Source organism: Lepisosteus platostomus, chromosome 4, assembly GCF_059453375.1.
Source record: "Lepisosteus platostomus isolate fLepPlt1 chromosome 4, fLepPlt1.hap1, whole genome shotgun sequence".
In the NCBI taxonomy this organism is placed as follows: Eukaryota; Metazoa; Chordata; class Actinopteri; order Semionotiformes; family Lepisosteidae; genus Lepisosteus; species Lepisosteus platostomus.
Genome location: NC_142614.1, coordinates 62,623,295 through 62,641,577, shown reverse-complemented (window position 1 = coordinate 62,641,577; position 18,283 = coordinate 62,623,295). Strand labels below are relative to the sequence as shown.

General features: G+C 33.6%; 1 protein-coding gene across 1 annotated transcript in view; it reads left to right on the top strand.

Moving 5' to 3' along the window:
- Positions 1-624: 624 nt before the first annotated feature.
- Positions 625-18,283, top strand: part of rasef (RAS and EF-hand domain containing) — a 63,159-nt gene continuing 45,500 nt past the window's right edge. Inside the window, exons 1-7 of the mRNA XM_088630176.1 lie at positions 625-1,166; positions 1,801-4,123; positions 6,110-6,224; positions 8,881-8,969; positions 11,729-11,857; positions 12,171-12,232; positions 14,869-15,013. Of these exons, the coding sequence (XP_088486302.1) occupies positions 1,116-1,166; positions 1,801-4,123; positions 6,110-6,224; positions 8,881-8,969; positions 11,729-11,857; positions 12,171-12,232; positions 14,869-15,013 (2,914 nt within the window). The 5' untranslated portion in view covers positions 625-1,115. The remainder of the gene's footprint in view (positions 1,167-1,800; positions 4,124-6,109; positions 6,225-8,880; positions 8,970-11,728; positions 11,858-12,170; positions 12,233-14,868; positions 15,014-18,283) is intronic.

Sequence of the window (18,283 nt, the reverse complement as noted above, 5' to 3'; positions counted from 1 at the left end):
TAATAATCTGTGCTTGTAACTCATTATAGTTATTTTCGTTATATGGATCCTGTTCTTTTTAAATAAGTTTGTAAAGTAAGTGAAAACCTCCGAAATCAACATACTGTATTTCAGTTTGGGATTTTTTTGTTGTTGCTATTTAACTTCTTTCACATATGAAAGTATTCAGTGTGAGAATTCAATTAAATATTTACAGTTAAAAAAGTGTATACATAATTTGTATCTCGATAAATAAGGACATCATTGGAAGGTTGTAAATAGCTTTGTAAGTATGTACACACACAGTATACATGCTCACTCTCATGTTAATAATTCACGGACCGCCCCTTAAATTTGTGGAAATCCCAGGAGCAGTCAAGGTATTTTCTGCGTTTGATGTTAATAAATGTAACATGTCACGTCACGTGCATCCAGTAATACAGAGCAAAACTAAGCAGCTTATCCTCATACTAAAAAAGTTTATTTATTCTTTATGTTGACAACATGCTAAGATCACAGCTTTTCCGGGCTCGCTGACAACACACTGCTCGTTTCCATAGCGATGGTTTTGTTGATACAACGACGCAGGATTCCAGAACCAGGGTAAGGGATTATTTTATCATGTTAAAAGACTACATAATGGAGGGGATTTCTTATTTTGAAAAAAGTGTTACATACGAATATGTTACCTATGGGATTTATTAACAGTACTGTATATAAAGCTCGTCTCTGTAACTTTATAGTAAAAGCAGAACTTCTGTTACTAACACTCCCCATATACTGCAAGCTTCTGAATCTTCATATTTCTCTTTTTTAGTTAAACCGAAGTCAGGAAAATAGGTTTTAGGTTGCAGTGAAATATTTTGTTAATTTTATCCCCATAAGTACGCAGAAAAAAATAATACTTCACATAAAAGTTTAGCGAACAGGAATCTGGCAGAGGAGTAAATGTGTATTCACATACTGTACTACAGGAGTGCTACAGCAGAGACATTAACATTAAGCAATGAAACAAATGCCATTATCTCTACTAATTTAAGCGTACAGTACGAGAAAGCATAAAAGGCAAAACTGAGACTGATTAATATTTTAATTATTTGTGTCTGTGGAAGGTTCGTTGACTGATAAAACGGACAATGGCAGATCTACCCGATCAAGAAGTTCCAGCTGCACCACCGCAGAGTCAGGTAGGAGATACTGTATGATGTATCAGTTTGTGATTAAGCGTACAATTTAATTCAGTAAAAATAAATATCTAGTGAGGAAGGTACTCCATGTCACTAATCTTCAGGTTCTTGTAAAATTGTGTTTTAGGACTTTTCTTTATTTCCCAAATTAAAATATGCTCTTTACAACCACCAGTTGGAGGCTAATTTAATTATCTTATATTTAACAGAGACCTTTATCTAAAAATATATACAGTGCAAATGCTACATTATGTGGAATGGAACAAAAAAAATTGAATTCAACATAATGTAGCACGTTACACAGGAACTAGCAGATTGCAGAGATACAATTCTACATGGAACTTTTCTTAAAAAGTTAAATAAAAGTTTAAATATTGCATCTTTTCTACCATATCTATGCTTTACATTTTTTATCTTTTACTCTGAACTTTTCCTCTTTCCCTCCTTCTCTGCAAAAAACCTTAGTGTTAGTCTCAATCCCTTTCTCCAATTCCTGGACCAGCTGTTTGTATGACATTATTGTAATATACAGTTAATTTTTCAATACATTGTTAAGGAAGAACCATAAGCTAAACTGGTATCATGAATAGCAATTTTTCTTTGAGGTAGTTAACTCACCTTTTTTTCTTATCAGAACCAACCCTTTACTGCAAGAACAATGAGGCAGCTGAATGCTGAGACTATCTATGCCACAGACAGCCCAAGAACACACAACCTGAAAACCTTGAGGGCTAAACGTCTGGCATATTTTGCCAAAACAGAGAAGCCGAAGATTGGGGGAGCATCAGAACATATTTCAAGCAAATCCCTATCTGATTTAAACAAGGCTTCTGATGTAAAGAGTATTGCTCTGAAGTACTCATCAAAAAGTTTAGAAAAGAAAGATGACAGCATTTACAAACAACCCACAGATGGATTATTTTTTCTTAATAATGAAACAGCAATGGACGGTCAGTGCTTTCCAGGAGAATGTGGCGAGACACACCTAGATCAAGGCCTGCTTCAGGACAGTAATGTGCCAGAAAATCAGAAGCTCAGGCATGTTTTAAGCTGGGCTCAGAAATTTATTAATATTTGCAATGGTGGAGATAATAATAATCAAAGACACTCAGAAGGCATTTCTGGGAGAAGGTGTCCTCAGTTTTTGCAAGATAATGAATCAGAGTGTTTAGGTACATCATCCCAGATGATAAGAGACTCCAACTGTGTTGCACCTAGAATCATGGCGAGCAAAAAGTCACAAGCTTATGATTTTAAACACACTGAGTTAGAAGAGGAGACATTAAATAATGTAATTGGGCAAGAAAACCATAAATGGATGCATAAAGACTTTTTACATAATGTAAACAAACCATCTAGTTTCATGAATGCAAATGATTCCCTTGATGAAGCCAGTGCTGATAGACCTCTTTACTTTGCTTTTGATAAATCTGACCTCCAAGAAACACAAAAAGAGAAACAGATCTTTCTGCTCAGTGATCTACAAGGCATGGTTCCTGAATGTATAAATGAAGGAGGTCAGTCAGGTGTCTTTGACTTTAGTGAGAGAGAGTTAACAAGGAACACTTCTACCAATAACTGTCCTAAATATAAAGACATTTGTTTTTCTTCCTCTGATCATAGCCAATTTGAATTTCGGTCCCTCCTTCAAGATGAATTTGAACAAAAAAGAATACAAGACATAGCAGGCAGAGCCAAAACAAGTACTCGTCTTTCTAAAGAGTCAGATTTTGATGAATGTCATAAAAGCAATCTGTCTAAAGCAGCATCATTAGAAAAAGCCACTGTAATAAATTGGCATAAATCAACAGATGTACCAGAATATCCAATTCATAAAATGACAGATGCAAAATCCAGGTGGTATTTACAGTTTTCTGCTTGGGATAACAATGAACATAATGACACAACACCTGCAGGGCATACTTTAGCAAACAGCTGCTGTACTGAACTGAGTCAAGAAAACATGATTAGTAATCCAAAGAAAGATTTAAAAGAAATCCCTGGATTAAACGTTTGTACCAAATCACTGAAAATGGATGGAACCAAAGACAAAAATGAAGAAATGAAGATAAATTCACAGATATGTTTAGAAAGAGATAAAATTAAATGTGGTAGAACTAGGGATGTCAAGGAGCAATTCATTTTTCACCCGGATTGTGATTCTGAAAATGTAATCACTGACATGAAGAAAGGCGATGGCTTGGTGAGGTTCTGTCCTGATTGTTCTAGGTCGAATGATTCAGATATTAACTGGTGCACAGCCTGCGGATGTGCTCTTATTGGCATTGTTACTAGACCTTATAAAGAACACAGTGAAATTCACAACACTCCTGTATGTGATGTAAAAAGTACAAGTAAAAATTATTTTGGGGGGAAAACAAGGATTCAGAGAACAAACAGACAAGAAACAAATCCAAGTTTTGAGGATTTTGGAGATATTGACCCAATCTCCAGCTCTCTTTTTGACATCAGATCTGATGTGAGTGTTTATGATAAATATATTACGTGTGTCCAGCATCTCAATAATATTAAAATCCAGCACAACAGAGAAAGACGTGAACTGAACAATGGCAGAGACTCTGATCAGAAAGAGATGTTTTTAAATGGCTGTGTTAATTCTGTTACACAGAACTGTGCAAATTATGAAAATAAGACCTCACATGGAGGTGGCATGCTGGATACAGAAATTGCCTTTCCCCGGCAGAAGGATTCAATGAACAAAACACTGCCAAAAGATAATAATGTGAATGTGGAAGAAACCAGGAATCTGGGAATGACTTCTTCTGTAGGCATGGAGGCAGATGTGAAGATAACAGAACCTGTTAAGGACACTAGTGTAGAGCAAGCTGCTGAACACCAAGCTGAATATGTGCTTGAAAATGATTTTGATCTTGTTGAAAAGGAAAAGGGAAGCAGAGCACAAACATCTAACAAGTTAAAAGGAAGGAAAATGCAAGGTACTCTACAGTATGATTAATAATTATGATTTTACAAAATTTTAACTTTAATCAGGTACTGTATGTAGTTGGTAGTATTGGTACTACATCCAGTAGAGTTTAAATAGTAGTGCTTCCCTCCTTTTTGCATTTGTAATGTTCTAAACAGAATTTTAAGTAACTGCATGAAAGAGTTTAGTGGAAGCTAGTTCACTAGGGACAACAACATCTAAGATTTGAATTTTTTATGAATGCTTGGAATAATTTGTAAAAAAAGTTTGTCTTAACCCGCTTGGTTTATGGATAGCCTCATGACCATAGGAAGAGGAGGCTCGAACCTCATTCAGAGTGAGCGAATGAAAGAGTAGCTGCAAGGTGGAGAGGGGGCAGAGAAGTGATGCTTGAGATGGACGCAAAGGGAGATATTTGAGTTCAGTATATGCAGCTAGTTTTGTAATGATGGTGAGATAGTGTGAGATTGACTTAAACCTCCCAAACTTCCTTGTATATACTGTAGAAATGTATGGGATTGAAAATGATAAACAATATCTTAAAATCAAATAATGTAACTCATATATTTAATTAATTTAAATAAAGTACTAAACAATACCCCAAAAATGCAGTGCATCAGGTCATCAATGCTATGTTTTTTGCTCTCCACTTCATCCTATTTTATCCTTGTTTAAGTCACTTCCACTGTTTTTGTCTCAGATGGAGATATACCATACTTTGTTATATAAAATACTTTGATGCTTTACTACTAAAAGTAAAAGTAATTTAGAAACAGGGCTGTTACAAGGTAAAATAGACACCATACTCCAAGATCAAAAGTGAAACTTTGGGTTACAGTATATACTGTACCAGGTTACAGTATATAACAGGATTATCAGTCCAATATACAGTACTAGAATGTTACCAATTAACTACAAAGCTTATACAATATTAGTGTTCTATAGTTCTAACACTCCTATAGTTCCCTCCTCCTGAAACAATAATGACATTTTCCCCAAATCAGCAAAAGATTTGTATAGGCAGCTCAGGAAAGAAAAAAAATACTTGGAAAAGACAATACCCAAATTCTTTAATTTTCCAACATAGAATAAATTCACTGTAAGCAGGGACAGCATCATTAGTTTAGATTAGGTTTATCACAAAACAAACTCTACCAGTAAGGTACCTTAAATAAAGTGGATAGCAGAAAGAAAAGAACTATGACACTTACCATAAGAGAGAAAAACAATCTATCCAGAATTAGAAGAAAAAATAGAGGAATGTTTTGTTTAGCGTATAATGCAAAAGTGATTTTAAAATGCTGAAAGCAGTCAATATGAAAGTAAAATACCTTTATATTGAAGTGATGTGATCAATATGAAATTTACATGCAAGAAACATATCTGTTTGTGAATTTTTTATCAGCTTCTCATTTTATTTAATATTTTTTTTACTGTTCAGAGTGTCCAATGACTACATCTTAAGGACATGGAGTGGTGTAAATGTCATTTTAATATAATAAATAATATCATAAACAGAAAAGTGAGCTAATTAAAGTGTCAGAAAGTGTGCTTGGTTATGTTGGTCCTGCTTGTTTTCTCTTATTAAACTCTATGTTCAGTTCTGCTGAGACAAGAATGCTGGAGCATCATACTTGGTTGTGACACATACTGTCCTTCTGGGTTAGTTTTAACTCGATTCATTCCGTTCATACTGTATTCCCTTGTGATTTTGGATCTCTAGTTCAGTCTTATATAAGTATTTCAGTATAGCAAAGATAGCCTTCTCAGCATTAAATATTTAAAGAAAGATTTGCCCTCGCAACTTCCTGCATGAAAATGCATCTTTCCTTGCAGTAATCATTACTTTAACTGTACATCAAAAACAATTCCTACAGTCTCTAAAGCTTTTTGTATATACCGTCTTTCATATAATACTACAGTAGTTGTAATTTTACCTTCATTACTGATGTTATTTTTGGTAACACACATTTATATATTTTTATATTCCTTTTAGAAATTAAACCCAAAAGGAGCCAAAACATTGATCTTTCCCTGGCAGGTAGCAAAAGATACTGGGAGAAATCAAGTATTGCCTGGTCATCTTACAATTGTGGGGAACTAAAGCCAAGGTAAGGATCATTACTCTTCCTTTACTTCATTCGGTCTCCCAAGTTTTTGCAATAACAATTTTAGCTTGGGACTGCATTGATACTTTAACTTTAAGGGTAATGACTTGCACAGGATTTTTGAAACCTTGAATAGGAAGCCCTCTTTAAAAGCAAACACTTCACTTCAGTGACGTACACAAAAAGCACTGATATTTATTTTTGTATAATATTTTGAAGGTCTTCCTGTTGGAACTTGAAGCTTATTACAGTACATAACGAGCTCTTCAGAAACACTTATTTTTTCAGTAAATGAATGAGGCATTTTATTTTAATGGGTGGGTATGCATCTTAACCCCCCCCTCCACTGCCCCTATGCACAATGTGGAGTGCACCAGGGTCTATTTGTCTCACCCCTGCTGTTCAGCTTGCAAATGGTTCCTTTGGGATCAATTATAAGGGGTTATTTCTTGGAGTTACAAAATACAGATAAACAGATGACAGAAAGATATATGGGATATATGATCAAGTCCCTGATTTAAAGTTTGCAGCCCTCCTTAGAAAGTATTCCCAAAAAGAGATACTGCATTGTAGTTCTCAATTAAACATAAAAATCAATAGTGATTTTTGAGTTGCTTCTATATTTGTCACTATTCTTGTGGAATTATATGTGGAATGCTGAAATGCATCACATCTCTGCACAACAGCACAATAAGAAAATCAGATATATTCATATATTTGGGCCTTAATACACCAGTGAATCAATCACCCCAAAAGATTTGTCCTGTTCTAAATGTATCATTACTCTACAGAGTACTGTCTGTTTATAAAAAAGGTTGTTTCTGACATGCTTTGAAGCAGTAGAAAATCTCCCCTTACAAAATACCATATGCTGGATCAGTAAACAGTTTTAGAAGAAATTGAAAGAAATGTAAGAAATTGTACAAAACAAGGGATTTTAATAAAAACTGACATGGCTATTTTATTTTGTAAATATAGTTATATTTTCCTTTAATTATTTTTTAATTTTCTTTTTCCAAAATATTTTACTTAAAAACATAATAAAAAAGGGGTGGCATACAGTGGTTAGCATCGTTGCCTTGCAGTGCTAGGGCTCTGGGTTCAATTCCGGAACTGGGGTGCTGTCTTTCTGGAGTTTCTGTATTCTCGCTGTGTTTACATGAGTTGATGTGAATGACCAAAATCAAAGTGTCTGAAAACTTGAAGGCGAACAGAGACAGTATATTAAGGAATATCAATTAACAATTGCTAACTGCTGTATGTATTTTAAAATATCATAAAAGAAGCATATTGTTTTCAAGGAATTTTGAAATAAAAAAATTGAAATTAATTACACAAGCTCTGTTTCTTATGTTTATGAAGGGCATATTTAAGTTATTTTATGGATCATTGAATATATCCAGAATATATGAAGTATGAAAAAAAAAACCCTGCAAGCAATAAGGAAATAAAATAAAAAAAAACTGTAGTAGTTTCATTAACATTAAGTGAATATTAGATAAGCTCATCTCAATTAAATTATTTTTAAAGTACACTTTTCTAAATCTTGTGGCCTAGCTACTTTATGAACTATAACGTCTGTAATTTCATGTGGCAATGAAATATATACATATTCAGGCTGGATTTTGTTTGTTGTTGTATTCTTTAAATTGTGCTACATGTGAAATTGATCGAATAAAAATAAAATATTATTCGGAATATGATAATGAAATAGTAATATTGGGAAAAACGAAAAAATATCATTTCTGGTCAGTTTCTATTTAGTAGGGCAATAGTTCCATCTGCTGGTTTATTTTTGAACTGCAATCAACTAAACTTGTTTAGACGTTAAAATACAGTATGAAAAGAATTCAATATTTTATTGACAATATTTTAAAACAAAAAAAAAATGTTGTACAGTACTTCAAACTTGTCAGTCTTTTTATTGATGATGTTTATTTCTCTATCTTAGGTTTCCATTGCACATTTTTAAAAACCCTTTATTTCGTTGGCTTTCTTTTTTGTCTGTATTTTACCATTTTTCAAAGGCTTTGTCATTCTCTCCGCCAGTCTATATATTTCTTATCATAATCCTTGTACCTTTACAATCCATGTAACTGTAACTTTAAATTAACAATTTTCTCATAAATAAAATTAACATTAACGTATCATATAATGTAAAAACACTGAGACTGAAAGAAAAAGCTGTAGAGTTGTTTTATAAATTTAAAGGAATATTTAATACAAAGAATGTTGGCCTTGTTTTTAATACAATGTGCTTACTGTTGGGAATTTTAGATCTTAACAAAATGTTAATCGTGTAATAATGCAAAAGAAATATAATTTTACCTTATTGAAATGCTGTATGGTACAGTTCAGGGGCACACGCAAATCAGCATTAGCAGAGGTAGAGTTTAGCAAGTTTAAGTTAAGTTTTAACTTAATTCCAGGTCCTGCTAGCTGTCCAAGTATATACAGTAGCTAATTTAGCAAGACCCAGGCAATTCTTATGATGAATCATCACCCAGTCTGTGAGCTACACATTCCCCAACTTTATATATATATTCTTTGCAGAGCACAATACAGTATTTCCACCAGGTTTACTTGTTTTAAAATGAGCAATTTTCCGATTTCCTCTTCTCGTAAAGCTTAATCTGCCGATCACTTCTTTTTAATGTAGATCCACACTAACAGGTAGACCACTATTGGCAGAGAAATGTAGACCATCTACATGTCAAGCATGCCAACAGGAAGCCACATCCATAGAAGGTGAGTTTTCAGGAAGATGTAAGCAATGCTTTCAAAAAAGAAAAGAAGAGCACGCAAAGTTGTAATTTCTTGTGCTTCATTATACATAATTCATGCTGAGAACACTACGCGCTTGGCTGTTTTTTTGTTTGTTTTAGAAATCATTACTGTAATGATACAGTAATAACTGGTCTCAACCTGTAGTGTTATTGTAGTTATTTTTTTACTACAGCTTAACTACAACTATATTTGGGTAATGTTTTCTTAAAAACAGAAGAAAGGATGCAAAATGGAAGGGGTTGTTTAATGTCTAGGACCACTAAGATGTATATTAATAATCCAACTTAATTAACTCAATCACGACTCCTCATGAAACCCCTAATGTGTTCCATGAGCTCTCTCCACTAAAAGTAAAAAGGATCTTCTCTTCCCATCAGTATAGTTGGAGTTGAGTTTTCATTTATTCCTCCTGATGCAAGTGACATAAATATATTGAAAAACAGTACAGGTCATAGTACAGGTTGAAAATCTGGCCCTAAATTAGACAATTCATGTATTAACAATGAACAATCAGTACTAACAATTAGTTAATAAAGTGATGGGAATAACATCAATGTTAACAACAAGACTTCAGGAAAATCTAAAACAGAATAATCTCTTGAATTTTATTTCCTCAGTACTCTCATGAGTTGTGCAAATTTTGTTGAAGATGTGATATGGATGTTAGTTTTCCAGTAAGGTACTTTTAAATTGCAGATATACTGTTTTTGTTTAGTTGTAGCTTTTATTTAATCAATTTATTTTTGTTCTTATGCCATCGTATTCTAACTGTGTGGGCTGTATTTTAATAACCTGTTTCCATGGGATCCTTCCCACAAGGGCAAATGCACTCAGCTTCACATTATTAAAGCAATGTTCTGAGAATCAATTAAAATGGTCATAAGGCTTTTGAAGATCAGTGGTGTCCTTTAAATGGGTTATTTTTGTTGTAAGCAAAATGAAGATACACCAGTAAATTATCTAAATACCTTTAGCAATGAATTTACAAGCTTATACAATCTCAATAAAAAATAAAGGGCCCTTTTTCTTGTATGTGTTTTTCCCAGGGTGACCTAATATTTTTCTAAAGGACATTTTTTTCCTGTTTTTCTCTTTATTTTCAATTAGGTCAGATTTCATTTTTGGGTACTGTTTCATATTTTAGATCAGCTGTAACATCTGTTCAGACTCGCAGCAAAAAAAAAACAGCACTTGCTTTGTTAGAAATATTTATTATTTTGTTAGACATTATAAATAGGAGTATAGAGAACATGTTTCCATGTATAATGACAGCACCCAGCAGAGGCACACACCAGAGGGTGTTGGCATCTACTCAGTGAACATGAGTAGAGTCTGTTGTTTACACATTTTATGTGTATCAAATTTGTATTCCTTCACAGTGCAGTTTTTAAAACCATCTAACTTTAGAAACCAGCTGTAGTCCTCTACAAAGGCTAATAAACATCTTTAGCAAGAATAAAACAACTTATTATTTCCATAAAGAAACAAATAATTTTAATATTGCTTTAAAAAAACATAGTTATATAAATATAGTTAATAAAGGTTTGAAGACTAGATTTACCATTTTTGTTCCAGTGAACAAGTTTTTCTGACTTTCCTTGTAGTATGAAGACAAGAAATAATGGCAGGCAACAGTTCTTCATTGGTGAAAAATAGTTGTTTTTCAGGTGTAACCATTTTACAACATATGGTGCAGGGTTCCTAAACATAAAAATGCAATGTATTTCTTAATAAATATGATTTTTATTTACACAGAATAGGCTGTACAGTATGTCATGTAAATGTGCACTTATTTTGTGCACACTATGTTATTGTGTTTTAGGAGCCAGTTCAAGTATTTTCCCCCTGAGAATCAAATCAAGAAAAGAAAATTTGCGTAATTAAAAGTGAATCAGTCAGATCCTTTAATGCTCTAAAGAAAGGAATGGCTGCAATTTAAAGGAGGGCTTTAATTTGCACAACTCTTACCTGGCTCATTCAATTAATACTATGTAAAAGTATGGCTTATATGGTATAGTTTGTTTATTATAACTGCAAAAGCAACTAATGTTCCCAGCTGGTGGTTTTACAATTATATGTGCTGATGTTTATGGAATAAGATTAAATAAATTCATATCCTACCTATTATTGAACAGCCTTGTAGATAATGGAAATCAAAGAAGACCAAGGGGCAGACTCTGTAACTTTATTTATTGCTCCTGTTGTCTACATTGTGTGGTGCTGTCTGTTGTACTGTGTACTGTATGTTCTGAGAGATCAGCGCGATTAAGAATTCCAATGTATGTGTACCTGTACATATGGCAATAAATTACTCTACTTCCTATTGCTCATGAAGTAAAAGTAGGCATTCCTTATACAATATAAGAGGCTCTACATATCAAGGTTTCTCTTTTTCTGTCCGATTCCTTGGATATTTAATTATCTCATGTAGTTCAGCTGTTTTATTGATTTTTGGGCCAGGAAAGCTCATTGTGTGGAGTTTACAACCTGGGTAGTTTAATTGGGTGTTTAATTACCGCTGCGTAATGATGGGGCAATCCAATCTTGAACTCTAGGAGTCAGGGATTTTTAGATCATGGATAATCTTATTTCATAGTGTTTTGCTATGGGGAGTTTTTCTTTCACTAACATTATATTCTCAGCGTTGGTTCTGCAAACTCTCCTGATTTTAAGTTTCAGAATGCTGTTTGTTTCAGTTAAAATTTCTTTAACCATTTTAGCATACCACAGTTGCAAGGGACTCAAAGAACATGTCTTCAAGAGACCTCTAAGTGCAGGTGCTATGGACACTACACAAGCAAGCTTACCGAACATTCAGAATGCCTCAGAAGCCCATAAAAGGCATGCATGTGAGTGTAACACTGATTATTTTTATTCGCCCCTTTTCAGGAAAATGATCTGCAGTTTATTTCAGGGGATAGTAAAGAGTCTTTCATTTTTAACTTTTCAAGTTTGATATCTTATAGTATAATTATTCATTTGCTGATTTACAGTGCTTCCATTACTTTTATTTTACATTTACAGTTTTTCACAATGCATTTGGACCTTTATCAAATAATGTCCTCTTAAATTTTTACATGGGGAAAACCACATTTCTTGTTGTTATTCATTTATGAACAAAAATACTAGCTGGACAAAAATATCTTACTGTATATTTTACAGGGATGTTACCAAAGGACACAAAACCAAATACATTGATAGACTTTAGAAAACAGAAAGATCAGGTAAAACTATTTTGCTTATCTCATTTATTTTCTGTTAATCATTTAATACCCCACTTTAGAAATGGTATATTTTATCACACTCACTCTGCTGTTGATTCCAAACCCATTTTTCTTTTCTTTCACATTTCACTACAGATTCACTCATCTCACCCAATGTGCTTCTCCCTTACTTTTACATTACTTCAAATTACATTCTGCTCATCCCATTTCTCTACTTCCTGAATGACCTATCCTAAATTGACTTAATATCAGCTCAGACTGTCAGCTTAAAATGAATCGTCCACTTTAAGGCTTTTATTCACCTGTTCAAGAATACATCATAACAACAACAACAAAATAGTTTATCCACCACAATTCTCTACTATACGATTATCGTCCAGTTTCTTACATTTCATTAACTTGACCTACAGTACGTTTTCAAAGTCTAACAACTTCTGCATTTGAGTGAATTATGTCAATTGTGTAACTGAGTTGATTTATGGTTCCCTTTTTTCTCTGACAGAGAGTGCTTTTTAATAGAAAAGCTTTCTTTTGACTATACTTTTGTATGATGGTTCATTATCAGCTCTATATTTGCCTAGACTGCAGGGAGGACACCACATAAGAATAAATAAATATTTTATTATTGAGGAAAAGAGGAACATGTCTTCACTCTCTGCCTACATATTTTTTCTCTGCACTTTATATACACTGTGCACCTCCCTAATGACTTGTACATTAAACCTAATTGTTTGTCTTGTTTGCACTATGAAAGATTGAAGTGGATTACATACTAGCTCTTGAAGACCCGAATATTTTTCTGATGCCACAAAATTGGTAGGGTGCAGGCTATTACAAAGCATGTAGTTAGCAGTAGAATGGTCAGTTGTACTTGTATCTCTTCATCAGCTGTTACTGTACATGCCTTCTGCTCTCGATTTCATGGCATGTTTCATGAACGTGTTTGACATTCAGATGGTCTGGTACGGATAAGATCGTTCTTCCTTTTGAAATTCCAAAGTAGTGTAAGGTTTTTTCCTTGCATCACAACTGAGGCGATTTCAAGTATCAACTTCACAGGGTAATGTTTGCTTTAGGACAAACAAAAGTTCATTAACATTAATTCACTTTTGAAGAATCATGCTCAAAGGTTGAGCACATACTGTTTACACTGCTGTCAGCATCTGCATGAAAGTATAATTTTGTTATTCAGAGGCTTGGTTCCCTCTTGGAAACAACATTTAACTATATTGCTGTTCTTCCTTCAGAGAAAATGTGCCCGTGTGTATATACAGGACACAGAGAACAGGTTTAAACAATAACCAACTCCCTGGTTCTTTCTTGTCAAGAATTTCTATAAAGTCAACACTGTTTATTAAAAAAAAATGTATTGTGTCTGTTCAAGCATACTGTTTTTACAATCCTTGAAATAACTCACGTATTAAACTGGCTGTAAGAAATGTTTTTTTTTAGAGCTGATTGACTGATTTCAAGATCAGCAAATACTGTATATTGCTCAAGCTTAAAAATCTCAATTCGGACCTTCTGTCTCTCAAGCTCCTGTGGCTAAAGAGGACAAAAACACTTGATTAAGCATTATAACTTGCTTTACATCTTACATCTCAATCAACACCATACCTTAAATGGTGTTGCATTGCCTTGTATTTAATTGCAGTATATTAAAGCCCACCTAGATGATATCAGGGAGTTCTGTCCACCTTGTCCATAGGGCCAAGCTGTCATCCTTCAAACCAATTTCTGTCAAAAACATTCTACAGGAAATATTTGCTCAGTCACTACTGCAATTACTGTACATGTCTGGAGCTAACTGCTTCCATGTAACATTACTTTGGATAAATACTTCAAATGTTATTGTGACATTGATTACTTTGTTAAGGTGTTAATGTCATTTTTGCATTTTTTCTGATTCACTTAGCAAAATTAGTTTGTTTGGTTCTCTTCTTTGAGCATCTAACTGCCTTTTCCACATAACCAGACTATCACACTAACAGACTAACATAACTCACTCCAAGCTGATTAATACCAAACACTTGTGATCTAAATGCTCTTTCTCCTTTTGTTTACACAGTTTTGCTAGCTGTGATCTATGAATGTTTTTTTTCACTAATCATGCACTTTAACTGCTAATTCTTAAATTACAGTGTATACCCCAAAAAGTCTGTCTTCATTGTAATATGATTATTGTTTTTATTATTGGGTTCAATGGTTAATTGCTTAAATATATAAATATTCTCCTCTTCATATCTTATTATGTTTCATGTACTGTATGAAATACAGTATGTTTAAATGTAAACTTTTTGTCAATAAATTCTCTGTTGACTACACATGGAAATTGGGGTTTGTCTTTTACTATTGAAGTTTACATTAAACTTCTAAGTGATTAAAGATAAAGTTGCCATTCATAAAAAATATTTTCAAGTATTGTTCCCTATTGCAAGGCACCAAAACAGATTAAATTATTGATGCTGAAAGCATTTTTTATCTACATTTATAGGTATTTCATATGTTATAACTGTATTTTGCATTATGAGATGCAACCCACTTTTTAGAAGCTGTAATAATGTCAATAAATTAATATATCTGTGTGTTGTTTTATGCATTTTATGTTTTTGAATTTAGTTTTTATGTGACTTAAGACAGGGGATGCTGCTCATTTTTTGTGGCTTGCCCTTCCTGACGAGTTGTGGATATACATTCTGTCGATGATTTCTCACAAAGACCTCTGTCAAGCGGCTCAGGTGTGCCATCGTTTACGATGCCTGGCAAATGATAAGACACTTTGTAAGTCCTCTTCTTTTGTTTTGTTTTTTACTTTCCCAGAAAATTCATTACAAGTACAGTTTTAAAGACATCACTTTACCACAAAACTGTGATCAGTGTGTCCAATTCAGTTTTCTGTCCTAAAGCCAAAATACAAAGCCTTCCAATTCTAGGAACACAACTTTCTATTTTTATGATCACTGAACATGTTTTCAATTAGTGAAAATGCATGAAAGTGTGATTTGACTTGCAAATCACTGAAAAGTCAGATGAAACATTTAGAATACAGCACATTAGTCTGAAAAATCAATTTAAGACAGTTTGCAGATAAAAAGGTTACTGGCAGTCAATAAAAGAAACTGAGATGTTACTTGCTATCATAGCAGGAAGGTCAGACTGAAACAAGAAGCATGTTTTAAAGAAAAAGTAAATCTTATCTAACAGGGAATAGTGTCAAATAGTCAAAAACAACAGACGGAAAAGCTACTGTAGGTCACTCGTGCTTTTCCTTAAAGAAACTTAGCAAGACAAATTAGGCGTACAAATTAGGTCACACTTTATATGAAGTGCCATCTGGCATGTGTTTGCCTCAAATTTATTATGTGATAGGTCTGTGGAAGAGTTCAAGAAATGGTAATGACCAAACATACTGATGCATAATATAAGCTCATCACTCAAGTGTAATGGAATTAATAAAATATTTCCAACACAAATCAAACAAATTCACAGAAAATGTGAACAAAAGTATAGGTCAAAGAGCTGATTTATTAGGGTGGAGCAGTGGTTGGGGTTTTGGAATCACAACTGGATCAAAACTGGGTGGTTGTGGGTTCAAATCCTCGCAAAGACATTGCTGTTGTATTCCTGAGTAACATATTTCATCTGAATTGTTTAACTAAAATACACAGCTGTATCATTAGGTCAAATGTAAGTTGCTTTGGATAAAAGCATCATCAAAATAAAATTTGTGAATATTATGAAATTTGGCAGTCAAAATGAAAACTTTACAAACTTAGTATCAGGCATGGTCAAGGTAACACCATGCAGTAAGTTTGGCCTAATGTCTCACAAGTAAATCATAATCAGCTTCCTCTCCACATCACATTTCTTCTACTACACAGACTGGCTTGAACAGCACAACAGTTGGCATAACACTTAAAATAGTGTCTCCACACACATCATCCATCAAGTCTCTCAAAGGCGTAACACATAATTCATCGGTGAATGAAACACTCTGTGACTCTTTTACAGTCACCTCAGATGTGCACTTACAGTATATGGACTATAGTATACTATATACGGATATTGCAGTAGACTGCTAATTTCTGAATTGTGGAGTAGACTCTCCGTGCAGCTTCTCTCAAAAGCAGGCTTCCTACAGACATGTTGACAGCAACTATGCGCTGATCTTCTGTCTTCATACTGGGCATGGCTGTATCTTTCCTTGTCACACAATTTCACATCAGTACTTTGTTATTCTGAGGACTAGTACTACTTGGAAATCAACAAATCTTTCTCTGCAAATCAGATTTAAATAGCTTTACCTACAGTTTGGAACTAATAATAAACTACACATTTTTATTGTGTATCAGCATACTATATAATTGCTAAGGTACTTTACTTAGCACCTTCCAATGATTTCCCAATTTTTAGAATGAAAAATGATGTATGTATACAGAATTTTAAAGTGAATATTCTGAATTAAAATGTCAATGCTTAAACTTAACACTTTTATGGCCAAAATAAGTTAAATGTCAGCATATGACTAAAATACACTCATATTTACATTATTATTATTTTAACTATAATATAAGCTTTATATTATAATAACATTAATATAACTAAAATGAAATCAGTGTTGTGAATGTTGGACTGGTTGTGGCTTCTGCATCCTGCATATAGAAGAATGTTTTAGTAGATCAGAGTTTATTCCAGCTGGGAATAGGTGCACACCAAGAACTCACTGACCAAATCTTAATGAATAGAGCTTAATGTGGGATACTGGTAGATTTCACAATAGTAGTCTAGTTACAGTGCATTCATTAACATGCATAAGGGCCAAGGTATTGATTCTAGTCACAACATTAACTTGAACAATAGCACTCAAGGAATAGTTTTTAACTTTCTATTTTCATCGTATCTTCCTCCTGATTTAAACAGAATATACTTGTCATTCCAGTTCTGGTTTTTGTGTCATTTTGCCAAGAATATGCCTAACATATCTGTTGATAGGCAGTGTCTTTCATCTAACAGGGATTATCTGCACAATATGATTCCACAGACGTTCCTTACTCTATACACAAAACGTTCAAATGCTCCACATCCCTGTCAGGCTACTATAAAAGCTGTAACCTGCCAATAGTTGACCACACACTCTATTCTCACAATAAAATTCCTGAAGTACCCACACCTTTGGCAAACAGAAAGTAGATAAGATGAAAGCATAGGTCTACGTCACTAGCCTTGTACAATGAAGGCCTAAGAACGGTGCTATTCCTACCAACACAGGGAATTATATATTGTGTTAACACTTCCTTGGAAACCAGCACACATGTGAATTACTTATGACATAGTTACAGTACATAGCAGAGGAATGTTGGGTTACACCCAAAGCTTGAATTTCCCGATCTTGGATGTACAGTATAAGGGAAGAAAAGTTAGGAGTCATATTCAAAAGGAAAGTTGTAATGCAGAACATTTAATTAAAAAATTGTCCATTTTGAGTAGAAGCATAAAATTATCTTGTTTTATATAACAAGACCTAGTTGCCCAGTAATCTTATTTTGTAGGAACTCAAAATGAAATCGTACAGCACTAATTCATTTTAAACTGACTTTGTAGAGTAGAGCTATCCTGGCAATATGTTTTTTTTATAGAATGGAATTTATAGCTAAGCAACACTTTATAAAGTACTTTAAATTACTTTATATAGTATAGTATGGAACCAAGGAAGCATGCGTCTTTAGATACAGTAGGTCCTGGATTTTGGTATTCAAAGCCATTTTTTCTTGAACATTATGGATGAGATTTTTACAAAAAAAAAATTTACGTTGTTTCTATTAAATATAAATATAGTGCAGTAAAATGTTCATGTATACATTTAATTGAATACTTCTATCTGGAATGCAATTGTTTTCATGGGGTGCGTAAAAATGCTCAACTTCACTCAGCACCACCTCAAACTAAAACACTACACAACTGAAGATAGTGTTGTGTTTTTTAAAAAAGGAACCAAGGTGTAAGTAAGGATGAGGAAGCATTTTCCCCAACATTTTCCTCCAATAATTGTTT